This window comes from Metarhizium brunneum, chromosome 1 (assembly GCF_013426205.1).
Source record: "Metarhizium brunneum chromosome 1, complete sequence".
NCBI classification, from domain to species: Eukaryota; Fungi; Ascomycota; class Sordariomycetes; order Hypocreales; family Clavicipitaceae; genus Metarhizium; species Metarhizium brunneum.
Window position 1 is genome coordinate 7,995,173 of NC_089422.1, and position 15,842 is coordinate 8,011,014.

General features: G+C 52.1%; 5 protein-coding genes across 5 annotated transcripts; 1 reads left to right on the top strand and 4 right to left on the bottom strand.

Annotated features, from left to right (window-relative positions):
- Nucleotides 1-230: 230 nt before the first annotated feature.
- fnx1_0 (Multidrug resistance protein fnx1) lies at nucleotides 231-2,406 on the bottom strand (the record flags this gene model as incomplete). Its single annotated transcript, XM_014692666.1, has 5 exons — nucleotides 231-888; nucleotides 1,007-1,193; nucleotides 1,259-1,283; nucleotides 1,346-1,628; nucleotides 1,685-2,406. 5 exons carry the CDS (start codon nucleotides 2,404-2,406, stop codon nucleotides 231-233), a joined length of 1,875 nt encoding a protein of 624 aa, XP_014548152.1.
- A 720-nt stretch (nucleotides 2,407-3,126) lies between these two features.
- On the bottom strand, nucleotides 3,127-4,991 carry hxkA_0 (Hexokinase-1; the record flags this gene model as incomplete). Its single annotated transcript, XM_014692665.1, has 3 exons — nucleotides 3,127-4,528; nucleotides 4,604-4,621; nucleotides 4,792-4,991. The coding sequence occupies 3 exons, from the start codon at nucleotides 4,989-4,991 to the stop codon at nucleotides 3,127-3,129; spliced, it is 1,620 nt and encodes a 539-aa protein (XP_014548151.1).
- A 2,078-nt stretch (nucleotides 4,992-7,069) lies between these two features.
- Nucleotides 7,070-7,901, top strand: G6M90_00g024310 (uncharacterized protein; the record flags this gene model as incomplete). The annotated part of the gene is made up of 4 exons (XM_066129937.1): nucleotides 7,070-7,300; nucleotides 7,371-7,450; nucleotides 7,514-7,796; nucleotides 7,845-7,901. 4 exons carry the CDS (start codon nucleotides 7,070-7,072, stop codon nucleotides 7,899-7,901), a joined length of 651 nt encoding a protein of 216 aa, XP_065985894.1.
- A 99-nt stretch (nucleotides 7,902-8,000) lies between these two features.
- On the bottom strand, nucleotides 8,001-9,052 carry nhm1 (m7GpppX diphosphatase; the record flags this gene model as incomplete). Its single annotated transcript, XM_014692663.1, has 2 exons — nucleotides 8,001-8,920; nucleotides 8,983-9,052. 2 exons carry the CDS (start codon nucleotides 9,050-9,052, stop codon nucleotides 8,001-8,003), a joined length of 990 nt encoding a protein of 329 aa, XP_014548149.1.
- A 1,479-nt stretch (nucleotides 9,053-10,531) lies between these two features.
- G6M90_00g024330 (uncharacterized protein) lies at nucleotides 10,532-11,950 on the bottom strand (the record flags this gene model as incomplete). The annotated part of the gene is made up of 1 exon (XM_014692662.1): nucleotides 10,532-11,950. One exon carries the CDS (start codon nucleotides 11,948-11,950, stop codon nucleotides 10,532-10,534), a length of 1,419 nt encoding a protein of 472 aa, XP_014548148.1.
- Between the last annotated feature and the right edge of the window lie 3,892 nt (nucleotides 11,951-15,842).

Below are 15,842 nucleotides of genomic sequence, written 5' to 3' on the forward strand. Positions count from 1 at the left end.
AGCAATGCATATTATGTATTCAAAGTAAACTAGTTGGTATTGTAATTTTATATGCCCCATGAAGCAATATGCTGAGAAATAAATTTGCGCCCCTCGAAAAAAATGGATTCTGTAACCCTTTCCTTCTATCCCGAGGTGACGTGATGTCCAAAAGCCACTTGTGTGCAACCAGCATCGACGCTTGACGTGGGTTATTCCCTTTGCCCTGTGACAAACTGGAACGCGAATGCTTAGTTGACCCTACTCTTCTTGACGTACTTCCTGGCAGGCAGCCTCTTCAACTTCATGGGCATGACAAACGCCACCGAGATGGCGGCCATGAAGATGCAAAACCCAAATGTCAACCTCAGCGACGCCTCGTACGCCCTGATGACCTGCTCCCGATACGGCTCGTCGAGCTGCGCGACCGCCTCGACCGATGCCCTCACGCGGCGAATAACGGCATCCTTCAGCTCGCCGCTCACATAGTCCTCGAGGTAAAAGACGAGCGCGTTCTGAAGCAGCAGACTGCTCACGGCTATGCCGAGCACCATGCCGAGACTGCGCCAGAGGATGAGCGTGCTCGACACGACTGCCTGTTCGGACTGCGGCGACGAGGCCAAGATGGCCATGAAGGTCCCTGGGAACTGGAAGCCGCCGCCAATGGACGACGGGAGCAGCGTGAGGAAGTAGGCGACGGAGGGGAGGCTGCGGCGCAGGGAGAAGAGGCAGATTGTGCCGACGAGGTAGCTGATTGCTCCGCAGACGAGGGGCCATTTGAGGCGGCGCGTCCATGTTATTGCGAAGCCGGTGAGGGCGCCGATGAAGGAGGACACGAGAGTTGGTGCGACGAGGCGGAGGCCAGAGTCAGTCGCGGACATGAGGAGGACGGCTTGGAAGTAGAGCGGACTTTTTTTTTTGGCGTCCAGTTAGCGACGTGGCAACCTGTCTCTTGAATCAACCGCAGGGAGGGATTTTTTTTCGGGAATACTACGAAACAGGTTGGATGCATCGGTTGGGGACGTACATGTTGAAGAAGATGGCGTTGGAGAGCAAGGCGGCGATGGCGTTGGAAAAGACGAGATTCGAGCGCGGAGACTCTCGAATAAGACGCAGCGGCATGATGGGCTTGGAGACGCGGGACTCGATCCATATAAATGCCGGGAAGCAGACGGCAAAGGTGATGAGCGAGGCAATGACAAATGGATGAGACCCTGCAATTTGTCAGTTGTTGTCCTGTCCCATCTTGACTAACACGCCTTCTGTTGTGCTCACTTACATGGCATCACGTTACCGCCGAGATTCTGTACAACACATGGAGTCAGCCAAGGCCACAAACACAAGGCCGCAGGAATCAACAGCTTACCAGACCAAGTATAAGAAACGAAATGGCAACGGTTAGGAGCAGCGACCCCTTGCCATCAAACTCTCTGATGGCCTGCATCACCGTCTTCCTCTCCCCCATGATGCCCAAGTCAACCGGTATAGCCACGGCCGAGATGCACAGGCAGGTGACCAAGGGAGGGATCTGGATGCCGAACACCCATCTCCAGCCAAGTGCTTCTGCCATTGCGCCACCAAGAGCAGCTCCAAGGGCCGAACCCACTCCATAGATGATATTCATGTAGGACTGGTAGGCCCCTCGGCGTCTACAAAGCGTCAGCAAATCAAACTGGCCCGCACACAAGCTCCGGGCAATACACACTCAATGGGAACCAAATCACTCGTGATTATACTCCCGACCGTCATGCTTCCTCCTGCGCCAAGGCCGCAGAATGCTCTCGCCGCTACGAAAGACTCGATGCTATCCGCCAACGCACACCACAGCGTGGCCAGGCCAAAGACGCCCAAGGACCCCAGGAACAAGGGTTTTCTGCCCACGGCGTCAGACAAGCGTCCCAGCAGCGGCTGAAAAGCGGTAGATGTCAGTAGAAATGCCGTGGACAGCCAGGATGCGGAGTTGGCAGCGCCAAAGTACGACGTGATGACGGGATGGGACGAGGCCATGATGGTGCCGTCGAAGCACCCGATGAAGTGGACCGTGAGAATCTGCGAGAAGATGTACCAAAAGTGTGAGGGCGAAGTGCCGTTCAAGAAGAGGGCGGGCTCGGAATCAGTCAGAATGGAGCTCGTGGAAAGACCAGAGACGGAAGCCCGTGGACGGAGAAGCGGTGATCGTTCAGACGGCGCGGCTCCGTTTGGTACGCCCACCTCTGCGTGGTCACGACTGCGGCCGGTACACGATTGATTTGATGCTACAGGCCGCAGCATGGCCAGATCTGCTGGCTCCGGCTCCAGAAGGGGACCAGAGGTCGGCAGAGAGCGGGAGAGCATGTCAATATCCGGTGCGTCGTCGGTGGCATGGCTGTTGATGGTGCGATAATGGCCCGGCACGCGCACGGCGGCGGCGTTTGTTGAAGCCTCCATTATCCTGGCATGAGAGCGCCGATCCAGTATTGATCTGGGCTTGGGGAAGCTTTCGTGCCGTTGGGCGATTCCTCGGATCGCCAGGATTGGCGGCGGTGAAGAAGGAGGCCGTCTTCGGCCGTCTTGGAGATGCCGAAGTGGATGCGGCCTTCAGATGCAATAACCTTTCAATCTTCCCCCCCTTCTTCTCGCTCTACCTCCGATTCGGCCACATGAACAAACTACCAACCGCCGGCCTCTGCCTGCGCCCGCTTCCAAATTTGAAGCTTACTTTCATGTATGTACTCCGTGCGCCCTGCGATTCCCCGACCTCTTACAGCTCGTCCTACCGAGTACGAGTAGTAAGGCCCGGATAATTCCTCCTGCTGCCCACCGGGCGCATGTCTCACCCACCCCGGCCTGAGTCACCAATGGTAACTAAAGTGTATCTTGTGCAATAATGACTAGTCAAATATTATCTATGCAATTTTTTTTTTCATCGTCTCTGCTGTCTATCGTGTTTACTGGACCCGGTCCTTATATCTGTGCGGCTCTGGTTGGGCAATTCCTCGCTCGAGGCACCGTCTCGCGGCCGCATCCGGCCCGCACACTGAGCCAGGTCATCCCAGTCATCCAGGTCCTAGTAGAACTCCGTATCACGTGTGGACTTCTGGTCTTGATGAAGCTGTTCTGACCAATAAGGTACAACTCCCAGGGGAGATGCGAGCAAAGGCTCTCTCTTCACGTTTGTGAAGCCTGACTCGAGAGGGCCGCCGCAACCAAGATTCCAGCACCTGTAATTCCGCCGTCATGACATGGATTCATTGTCACTTTAAGAGGAAAGTGAATCCCGCATCTCTTCTTGACAAGCTGGTCCACGAAGTGTTGGCAGTCCACCAAATAGTCCTGGAAGTGCACAATACAGCCTCCAGTATAGCCGACCCCCAACTCGCGAATCTCTGACGTTGGAATTGGAGATGCCCCATCAACAGGAATTTCTTCCCCGAGAGTGAGCAACGCGAGAATGGCCGCTGCTATAATCCCGGCCGCCCGCACTTCAATGGCCTTGGAAATACGATACAATGCCTCGGCATGATGCTCCGTCCAAACGAATTGGGAGCCCGACGGTTCTGGAAACTCGGTCTTCAGAGTTGATAACAGGGCGGTGGGCTGTAGCGGCTTGAAGTGACTCAAAAACGTCGTCGTCAGACTATCCGGTTCCAAGATTTTTGGTGGTAGCAAATCCCTCCCAACGTTCAGTCTGCTGGTCATGTAGTCGACCAGCATGATGCGTCCAAGCTCTCCAAGATATCGACCAGCCGTCATGTACTCCAGAGGTTGAAATCCCGGCTTCTCATTTTTCGCACTGAGCTCATCGTCCCAGTCACTAATCAACCCAAGCTCGCGCATCGGCGGTGCCGTTCCGTTAATGCTCCATTCGGTATTCACCGCAATCTTCGCATCTTCTACCTTCTCGCCAGGCAGAACATTCACGTTTTTAGGTCGTTTGCTAGGGTGAAGAAGGCTGAGCTTAACAGGGATTGTAGCATTGCTCCCAGTTCCCAGTATCAGACCCATTGCGGCACGACGGTGGGCCAGTCTGTCATAATTGAAGATGAAGGATATTAGCGTGGAGACCGAGTCATTAGCAATGGCGGCAACATAAATGGTCGGCAGGTTGTCGCCTCTGTGCTTATCGTACGCGGCTTGAAGGCGTATTCCAAGGTCAACATGGGGGGGGAGGGCAAAGCCTTTGCCCATGGAGGAAATAATTGCTTTCTCTAGTGATGGTTGTTCGACCGGGAAACTAAATGTGATGCCAAGAGGGAGTGGTGTCTCGATGGAGAGGTTGAATGCTTTGCATCCTTCTTCAACGACCTCGGCAATACACTTTCCAATCCAAAGAAAGAGACTGTCAGCATTGTCGCTCTTGAGATGATTTGAAATTGGCCATGACTTCTCCAGCTGTCGGTGTAAGCGGCCTGTGGGCAATGTTGGGACAGCCTGGTCCTCGTCACTGCTGCTAATTGCACCGTTTATCCCATTGATGCCATTACTTGTCGTCGTGGCGCCATGGCTTGCAGATATGGCAGATTCAACTGTTAGCAATTCTACAAAGCCAACTCTCAAATTGGTCCCCCCGCTGCGATGAGATTAGCTAGACAGAACGGCGCCAATACTTCCAAATTATCTTTTTTTTGGAGCTTCACATGCTTACATGTCGATAGCAAGGTGCCTGCATAACGGAAATTTGTTAGCTCGAGTATTAGATGCTTGGTTGGAAGAAGTGCAGCATTGTTCAAATTGACATGTTGAAGTCGATTAGATGAGGAGAAATGGTGCTCCTTCAAAGTATCCGTGGCATTTCAAGTGACAACGAAAGGTTGAATAAGATTGGCAGCTTACCGTCCGTGGCCATAGTCTTCCACAGGGCGTAAAATGGACTCGGAGATGGGGGTCGGCAAAAACTGATCCAAGGACTCTGCGGAGAGATGGGTAAAGTTTTGCAAAAATCGCTCCGATAGGACGTGGCATTTTTGGACGTCAATGCTCATGGGTTCCAGAAAGGCACCAAGGAGAGCTAATTGCTCCGGTGTCGAAGCCATGATAATAGCTGGTCAACCGATACAAGCGATTCGATTTGATATATGATGACCGACAGCGGCAGGTGCCACTCACGGCCATGAGTCCGCGACGGAGAAGCGGAAGGAGCACCTGAGCGAACGAGGCAGAGAGTGCGATGCTTCGTTCAAGGGAAGCGGCCGACCCTCACTTTCATGTTTGCCAACCCAGTCTCTGAGGTAAGATCTTTGATCGATGGAACCAACCTCCGTTGCGGCGTTACGGCACCACCAAACAAGGCGCGCGATCGGATATTAATACCCTGTGCTCCTTGCTCGCTCCTCGAGTGCTCCCTGTTGAGATGGGGGTGGTGACAAGGCCACGCCACAAAGTTGCACCCACACTAGAGAGAGCGCGCGACAGAGAGTGAGGGCGTGACAAAGGGAGGGTTAGAGCCTTGTACCGGCTCCATCAGGGCATTCACATTCAGCATCTGGATGCTGCCACACTGCCAGCGGGCGCCAAACAGCTCAACATGCCATTGAGTGGCCACTCCCTTCATACCAAAGTACTACCACCTACGACTCACCAAACTCAGCTTGCTTCGCAGATGAATGCGCCAAGACCCCTGTGACGATCCGCCAGCGATGCGGGGCTTGGAGAAACAAGCTGGAGCCAGCATTAATAACGAACCAGGAGTTCTGATGAACTGTTGGCTCAAGTCAAGCGTCTGGTTGATTCACCGACATCACGAAGAGGACCATTAGGGAGGGGCAACAAAGGGGCCCAAGGTTTTTGCAGATGCAACGTGGGACCAGCACGAAAGGGAAGCCTGGAAGAACCATGGATGATACCTGCTGCGACCCCCGCATTATGATAATATCTCCCCGTCTTGCTTTGTGCAGAAGTCAACCAGACTTGATTTGTTTGGGGACATTCTTTCATTATCCGGATGCGAGTAGGAAATCACGCCGTTCATAGATTCTAACAACAGGAAAGAGACCCGGAATACGTGGTGGTGTGTATCCCGCTCACAACTGAATAGTGCGCTCCCCCGAACATTAAATCTAATCATGCAATTTTCTGTCCAATATGAAGCGTTTCGTGTTTGTCTCCCCGGCAGCCACGCTATTTCCTTCGTGGGTCAATCTCCGTACCTGGGAGGTTCAGCCAGTCCTAGGGCTAAGTACATAGGTAAGTAATATGTATTCATGTATTCATCTTCCGAGATCCGACATCCAGATCCGCAGCGTGCGTTTAATGGTGGTACTACGGAGTGATTAGCTGAGGGGTTTCATATTGACACTCCTATTACAAATATACATATGGACCGTCATGGATTTGGAAGGAATTTACATGTGCAAAGAAAAAAGTCGTTCGTCTTCGACAAAGCATGAACCGACAATCAGCAAATGCTCGACTATTGCAAGACGCCTCATAACTTGTCAGCCACTAGCACGCGGGTCTCTATAAACGGAAGCTTCAGCGAATGGTAATATCCCCACGGCTTCAAAATGGTCTGGTCTTTTTCCATCGGCCCAACAGGCGGTTTCAGGCCGAATCCACCAGCCACGACTCCAGAGTCGGAGTCCAGACACATGGGACAGCAAAGCCACGGGTCCAAATGTTACTGTCTCTGCCAAATCCACATCCACACCTGCGACAATGCGGACTGTACATGTACGGAATAGTACTCCGTACTCCGTAACCATATGTACATGGCCCGCACGCATACAACCACATGCAAAACACACCGCGCGCAGCTAGTACCGAAGCTTGTTCCGTCCCCACGACTCGTCTGCCCTCCACCCAACTCCTCCTGATTGTGCTCCGTACTCATCATACCTTCAGATCTTCAATAGCCGACCCCAACCCACTTGCTCTTTGTAGTAGGTAGCATCCGCTCGTGTGGTCTAATAGGACGTCCCCGTTGCACAACGAGACGATTCTGCAACAACCTCGCTGCCCTGAGACAGTGACCTAGGACCTGGACGTTTGGTCTACACTCGAAACTCCCCAATCAACGGGACCATCTTGCGAAGCGAGAAGCGACGAGGCGCACATCTGCAGCGACGTTGGCCGCGGTAGACGAAGCCGAAGAATACTAGGAGTCGTTCCAGCTATGGATGGCAAGCAACAACTGGCCCAGGGCATTTCCAGCGAGAGTCTAAGGCATTCATCGTCCATGTCGTCAATATCCCGCCTCCGCAGGTTTCTGCTTCCTATGCTGGCCATCATCTTGTTGCTCCGGGGCGTCTATGATATCTCATACCGGTACAAGTTCGCCGGCCCAGGCATCACTCATCTAGTGCCTCTGGAGGCTCATATTATTAGTAAATGCCCGGATACTAGAGTAAGTGCAACGGCACATAGACAACAAGCTTATCCCGTGTCGGCTCGGCTGTTACTAATACTCCGATTAGGATGCTTTGAGGGAGCTGATCCTTCCTGTGATGCAGCGGGTGTATGACAAGGTCGACTTTAAGCTTAATTATATTGGAACGTACGTTCTTCCCATAGTCCAGCGGTGCGGAATATCCGGAAACTAATGTATCTGGAACAACAGTCCAACGGCCGATGACGGCGTCGAGTGCAAGCATGGACCCTCTGAATGCATGGGCAACATCATCGAGCTTTGCACTCGCGAACTCTACCCGGACCCAAAGATCAACCTCGGCTTTATTATGTGCTTGACCAAGGACTATCCACACATCCCCGAACGGGCTCTAGTCGAAGACTGCGCATTAGAGCACGCTATCGATATTAGAGCTATCAACGAGTGCGCCGCCAGAGATGACGGTGCCTATGGCATGGGTCTTTTGCGAAACAGCATCCAGCGGACCACGGACGTAAGTAATCGATTCTGCAGACAATGCGCCATACTATACCACTGTCAGTATAGCAAAGTAGCCAGAGAACAACTGACTGATCTGCGTAGGCCAATGTTACCATAAGCTGCACGGTTCGACTCAACGAGGAAATCTATTGCATTCGAGACGGCGGGGAATGGAAGGACTGCCCTCATGGGCCAGGCGTAAACGATCTTGTTCTTGCTATCGAGAAGCTCTACCGCTCTTCTTAAGCGGCTCATATACTTCTGTCCATAATTCACTGGCCTCGCCAAGAGTATACGTCATTGACACAGCATCCATCCCTGCCTCTTCATCCCCAGCCATGACCTTGAGCATCTCTATAAGCACATCGAGCCCGAAAGCCTTGCCCGTCGCCTGAGTGGCGCCAGCCTCGAGCGCAACATGGACAATGTGAATGTGGAAGTGGTAGTACGTGGGCTGGTAGTGCACGTAGAGCTTCAGCTGGTCCGGTTCGATGGATGGATACGTCTCGACGGTGGCGGATATGAGCTTGTTCTTCATGTGCTCCAGCCAAGGGATATGCTTCTTCTTTAGGTCTCGCAGGGACCAAATGTCGCGCCGTTCCACAATCGCCAGCAGGTGCAGCGCTTCTAGCGTGCTGCGGTCCCAGTTCAGGTCGGGCAAGAGCAGGAAGCCCTCGTCACCCGCTTCCCCCAGCTTCGTTCTATAAATGACGTCTTCTACTTCCTTTCGACCCTCGATAATGTTGAACACCCAGTTTAGTCTTCCTTGGTCTCGCTTGCTCTGCATGTACGGTCTAATACTGGCTCTATATATCTCTGGCGTTTCCGTAACAAATCGAACCTGTTGCTTGCTGTACTTTTGAACATGTGTCTCTGTGCATGGGTAGATCAAGTTGATTTTTAAATCGGCAAAGAAGCCGGCTTTTTCCTTGTTGGACTCCTCTTCGTCGTCGCTGCCTGTCCGTGCCATGCTCCAGCTGTATATGTCGTTGGCGCCGAGGTTCTTTAGTCTAGCGAGGGAGGACGGGATGCGGCCGAGATACTTGTCGGATGTAGGGAACGGGGCACGTTCGACGATGAGGAGCGCGGGCTCGTTGTCGATGGTGCCGTACATGGATGTCCGTCTGCCGGCCTGGTCTGCAAAATTTTGAAACGGTTAAGCAGTCTTCGCTTGGTGAAGGTGCACGAAAGCGATGTACCTTGGTTGAGGACGCGTTCCAGCTGGAACTTGGGCACGAGGGCTTCAGCCCGGGCGTTGAACTCGGCCATTGTGCTGCGGTGGGCTGGAGCTCCTGGAGGCCGTAGGGACGCACAATGCGGCTTCAATCGATCTTGGTGGATTCCGCTTCGTCGATTTGGTTCCACGGAGCTTCAGAGACGTAGAGTTGGTGGGTGGTAATTTGTAGCTTTTTGTTGACTTCTCTTGTTCTACCTTCTATCCCCTCGAGCCCCGCTATGGTGCCTGCCGGAGGCGGGTAAGTCGGTGAGCTCCAGGTTCAATGTTCCCCAGATGATCGACGTCAATGAATACTCCGTGGCAGAGCCGGTGCCAGGGTCGCCGGGTTAATTGCAGTAGCCATGAGGTATCCAAGCTGCTATTTACGAATGAGAGAGAACCAGCGGTGCCCTGAAAACAATGGCACTGGGTTGTATGTCCTCGGGAAAGTCAGGCCTCTCCAGGTCTTCAAACCAAAAGACTTCCAAATAGCCAACGGTACAATACGTTTGCCCACATATTCAAATGCTCGCCATTGTCACGTCGTGCCCCGAAGCAATTGCTTGGTATTCAATCCTGGGCACCCACCATTGGGCCACCAACGAAGCTTTTACACCTTAAATAGTCGTTGGCCAAGGCGGCAACGGTAAATACCGGCAATCCTATTATGAACTGCTAGCGGCGAATTCTACGCCTTTGAAATAGACAGTCTGGCGGGAATGGAATCATGGCAGGGTGGCACCGTGGCCGCCTCTCTTATAAATAGCCTTATCGTATATGACCTAAGAGAACTCAAATCAACGGTATATCACCCATACCGCTACAAACACGTCACAAAGAATTGTGTCGTCTCAGGAAGGTATCCATTGGTATCTAAACTACGTAAGTAAATCAGGAGTTTGCGTCTCCTCTCGTATGACTATGTCCAGGTATTGCCTCATGTAGGCCGTGAAATATATTTTTCGAACCTCCAAGCACTTCCTCTTACCACCGCTACAATAACAATCGCAACGGATGGCGAGTCTCCGGTAGAATTATGCCATCTTCCAGGCAAAGTTAATTATCAAACATTATTCGACCACCAGTCATTCATGCTGTTGGTCTTTCGCCTCGGCCTCGACGTAACGCCAGTTAATGCTCATATGGGTACTCGAATCAAGAATAATAGACCAAGTGATCGGAGGTAATAAAAGAATTACAATTATTCGCGCCTGATGTATCTCGTCAAAATTACGCGCGCACATGAAAACGGCCAACGAATAGGTCCAGGTAACAGGCATGATAGTGGCTAGGACGTCGGACGCTCGCTCATTTGTCGTGATGCTGAAAGGCTGCGGTTGATTTCGTCGAAGAAACAGATTATGTACATCGCTCAACATTGCGATTGAGATGGCGAAATGATGAGCTGCTGTAGTGCAGAGGTGCAGCTGCAACTGGCTACGAGCAGGGTTGGTGCAAGCAGTTCGCTATGTACATGGAGACGAAACTGTCGCAAAGTCGGATTTGGCGGAACGGGTCTGAGTTCCCTAATATCATGAAATACTGGTTGGTACCGTTGGCCCTGGACTTGACGCAGATTCTGTAGAACCGTCGCCTTCTATTGTTTTTCTCCAGTGCTCCGGCAGGCAGACACACACCAATGGAAATGCTTTCATTTCACCTTGGGCCTCTGGCGATTCGTCGCGAATGCCCGATGTGTTCGAGACGCCACTGTCCCGTTGGGCTTGTCGTCTAACTTCCCACTCATCTGCACGTTCATCGAGCATGATGCCTGTGGCCCAGCCGTCATCCCAAATTCCAACCACCTTGATCATATCGCCACGCTCAAGAGAAAATTCGTCGGGAGCGCGAGGTTGATACGCCCAAAGAACCGCCACCTTGTCGGAAGGATGGATATCATCCTGGGAATAGTAGTCTTTGAAAAACGGTAGTTGCTCCGACTGTTGGCTAGCCATACCAAGGGGTGAAGAATATCCAGCACTGCCCGGCGATTGTGGGCCATCGCTTCCGAGAGCAGAGCCGCTTGACAATGACCCTTGTCTTCTAGATGTTGGCGGCGGCCGCAAAACGCCTCCACGCTCGGGAGATTCAGCATACTCGTCAGAGGAGGACTGGGTATCGGTTCCCTTGCGAGGAGCATCACCTACAAAAGCAGTGACGCCATTGTTGCCGCTTCGTTGCGTGGGCGAGCCGCCAGAATGGCCTTCCAACGCTGCCATACGAGCCACGCGACCACCAGGTAGAACTTCATATCCTTCCGGGGCCGTCTGCTTAGCTTGTGCCATCAAAGGACCCTTTCGAGCCGGAGAAGGTTGGTTAAAGATGCTGCCTTGCTGGCTTCCACGTCGGCGGCGCATGACGCGGAAACAGAAGAAAATCGCCAGAGCCAAGAGCGCAATTGCAATGAGCGAGCCGATAACAATACCAGCTATGGCGCCACCACTAAGCCTGTTGCCACCGTCGCTGCCATTGGAATCACCCGGAGTCCCAGTTGAAGATGGTGTTGATGTCGCGGTTGGGGGAGTAAAGGTCATGGTCGCGGTGATAGGAGGGAGCTTAACACCTTCGCATCGTTTCTCGGCATTCGCATTATAGCAGCAGGTATCTGTTGAATTGGTGCCTCCGGCGGCGCAGTAGGAGCAGAGACCAATAGTGCTATTACCAAAACCACAGTTGTCTGACTCATTGTCAAATCCAGCAATGCACCTGCTGGTAAGGGCATCCTCAGGCAAAGAGCACGTCGCAAAATCGGCGCGAATCAGTTTGCTCAAATCAGGACCAGGGTTAGAACAGAGATTTTTGTCAGCAGTGATGTAGGCTTCACTTTGAGCAAAGTCGGCACATGTATCTGCACACAACGGCCTTGTCGCGTCGCCGGTAAGCGAGCAAGAGCTGATCGACTTCTGAATGAGGGTGTTGCACAGTAGCGTTGTTGTGTATCGGGCGTACATGTTACTCGGGTCAGTAAAATTGATATTACCACAGCCGAATAAGCTTTGATATCTGTCAGGTCGAGGTTAGATCCGAGGCCAAAATTGTGGCTTGCAGCCATTGCGGCGTTCTTACTTGTCTTTTACATAAGATGTTTTCACGTAAGTCAACAGTTGATAGTCGAAAGACCCGGTTTCGGATACAAATTGCAAGAATGGACTAGATTAAGCAAAGGTCAATTACCCGCGCCATCTAGCTGAGGGCTAACAGAACTTACTATATCTGGACCATGCCACTACTGGTCGAAACGGAAGCCGATCCAAAAGCAGGGCATGCTTTTGAGCCTTGTAATGATATGCATCCGCCGTTGCTTTGTGCCGATGCTACTCGAGGCATGAGAGTAAATAGAGTGAGTGCCGCAGCTCCCCGAGCCATAGAGCGGTTTATGGAGGGTATGTGGTCATTGTTGGCATGCCGATAGGAGCGCTTCGCCGTAGCCTTGCGATCGCAAGGCAGTTCCATGGCCATGTTCATTACGCCAAGCATCCGATGCGTTACTATGCTATCGCAAAATGGATGCTACAGCGGGTAGAGGGGCCTTGTGGCTATCAACTATCCATGCAGTGATCTGGACGACGAAAATGAAGCGGTGATGCCGGCGGATAGCAGTAACGAAGTAATTGGTGGATAAATGCTGTGTCGATGGATATCCTAACCAAAAAGAGAGGGCCACAGCATGAAAGAAATCGGTTCAATCCGTAGTCGAGCTTTGTTCGGTATCTTTGCTTTGATTTTAATGACGGCTAAAACCCAGAATGCAAATCCAATACTGCGGGATTCGAAATTGGACAGGCTGAGAAGAGAATTGATAGCAGCAGAATGCGAACTCTCAGTCCAGCAAAAGCAAGGAAGGATCGATTGAGGATTAAAGGCCGTAGGTTGCAGGTCGCAGATCGCAGAGAAGAATAGACATTAAAGGCGCAATTGTCCTATGTGGGAAGGAACGTCGTCGAGATAGATGGAAATCTCGGGTTGAAATTGTAACGAGCGGCAGGCGCTAAACCAAGGCGAAGGAATTGGGCGGCGATTGAAAGCCAGGCGTTGGACGATGACGATGGCAACAGCAACAGCTGTCGAACGAAGGATCGCGGACCGCAGGCGGAGAGAAAGGATATCGCCGTGAAGTCAAAGAAGCCGAAGCCGAAGCACCTAGGTAGGTAGGGTTGTTCTAATTAGGAGACGGAGTCGTGAGTCGTGACTCGGCGCCTTGGATCCCACAAAAGAGAATACAAAGCGCAAAGCCCGACGAGACGTTGAAGAACCAGCAGCGGGGCCAAAAAACCAACACGATGGGCTGCGAATACAGAACAGAGGGAAGGAGGAGAAACGAAAGAAAGGAGGAGAGCATGAGGGTGTGCGCACAGAGGCTCTGGAGGAGTGGTGCGGCAGCTGGGGGAGTGTAGCGCGTGGTGTTTTGCCGACCAAAGGGGACGCAGCCAGCGGCAGCCAGACTCAGACGAGACTCTCGGACTCTCAGACTCTCAGACTCACATGCAGGCTCAGGCTCAGGCTCAGGCTCCCCAAATGCCAAAAGGGCAACCGCGATGCCTCGTCTCCTTCCTGCACGCAAAAAAAAACCCCATGCCTGCGTGCTCCTCACTCCTCCTCGCTCCACCTTCTCACTCCTGTTCCTCGCTCCTCACCACCTGCTCACACTTGTTGTTATCCCTCGTAACATTACTAGCCGTCATTATCCATGTCACATTCACATTGTGCCTTTCTCGTCGTTCCGCCCTGCTGCATTCTGTTTTTGTTTCGTCAGGTCCGCCGCCCCTTGTCAAACCCAAGCCAAAATGGGTCAATCCAGTCAGACCCCTGCGTCTACAACCAAGAGGCGTCAGGCTATGCAACCGTCATCCAATATCCCTCGCACTGATTGATGAACGATCAGCGCCACCGTAACGGGAAAAGCCTGTCAACCTGGTTGCGCGACAACCGACACACGCAAGCTGCCATGGTCATTCATGTCTTTGGTGCCATGCAGCCAGCCATGTACTAGTAACTAGTAGTACTCCGTATCTGAGCGGAGGACAATTTGCTCACCTTGCAGCAGACGACAGGCGCCCTGCAGCAAACACTACCTGGCTGAGACGTCGCGCGTACCTGACATGGGCGCAACGCGCCTTATGCATCCTGGCCTCTGTCTGTGATATGGAATACTTACTCTGTACGGAGTACGGCGCACTAGTACTGCCTGGTGTTTTGTTCCATGAACCGCCTCAACCGACCGATTCGCCCGGGGATCGTTTGGCACTGGATCAGGAACGGCTCGCGAAGGCTTCGTCAGGTTATTTGGCGCTAAGAAGAATTAGCCCGTTCCTAGACTGCAAGCAAACACGCAAAGCGGATGCCAAATGGAGCCATTCGACGTCTGTCGTGCCCTGTGCAATTTTGCGGAACAGGGGACACGCAGGAATAGACGGGGGTATGAGCCAGGGGTAGAAATGCAGGTCAAATGGAAGACAACAAGAAGAGCAACAGCAAGTTTTACTGAAAAGACGCGACTCTGGACAAAAAACAAATCAGTCACTGTGGTGCCACTTGGTAAGGGTAAGGGTCCCTTGGGTTTCTTCTTTCTTGGAACCCTCAGGACATGCTGTGTTCGCTAGCTACTTGCATAGGCTAGGTAGGTAGCTATTACCATGGCACAGCCAAAGAAATGTGTTATGTACTCCGTATACTCATTCTACGTGCAGCAAAACCCAGAACCCAGTCGCGCCAGAGGCGTAATTTTACTTGGAACTGGTGCATCAAAGCAAGGACCGTGGACCGTGATTGGCGACTCCGACAGATACTCAGTCGCATCGATCTGCAATCATATCGCATTGTATGTTTCCAGTTCCGGCGCCTACGATACCGAAGTTCAGTTTGTGTGTTGTCGCAATGTCACCACCCATGACGGCACTGCCAATGAAACGCCACAATACCCGAAAACTTATTTTGGGTCCTGTCTTTTGTCAACTCCAGGCCACAGCTGCCGTTACTACTAGCGCCGGATATAGGCAGTTTCCACGTGGCTCTGCGCATTCTAAAACAGCTCCCGTCTACATCATGCTCAGTCTGTTCACATTGTCATGATTAGACTCTTGGTACGCCGAACATGGAGCAACTGTTCCGTATTCGATGCCAATTAACATTCGAGCAAGATAAGAATGTCCAAATTTCGTAGCTTCCAAACATGGCGGGAAAAGAAAAAGCAAGCCCAAACAATTCAATTAGTACGTATGTATGTTGCCGCCTCAGCTTGAACAACGCTCCCCGCGTTCAGCGACTCAACCCGCTAATGTTTTACCGAGTATCTCACATTTTGTCTCATTTCTTGGGTTCTATGTCTCGGTAATTTCGTTGTTGCAAAAAGATTGTTTCAAGTATACAGAAGTATGTGGGGAAGACTCCAAATTTTTGACGTAAGGGCCTTCCCTACTTCTTGACTCAGTGGTATGATATGGCTGTCACAAGACAAGACGAGCTGAGTGACTAGCAGGTTGCTCAGAAACATCTCACACTATTGCAAAAATACCGTGCGTCCTCTGCACTCGGTAGTCCGCACGGAGTATGGAATACTAGTAGTCAAAATGAGGATACATTTGTCACAGTCATTGTCGTATTGTACATCCAATACAAGATATTTGGGCGCCGCCATGAACGAGGCGCCGCCACCAGTGCCACCACAAGGCCTTACATAGTATTGCGGCCGCAGGCGATATCTGGCCCCTTATTGTTGCTCAGCCGCCCGTATTACTAGTACTCAGTTGCGATATTCGACAGACACTTGACAGGAGAAAGGGTTCACGAATCAACACGCCCGCCCACCAGTATTCAGAACCATCGGAGCAATCTATTTATACTTAG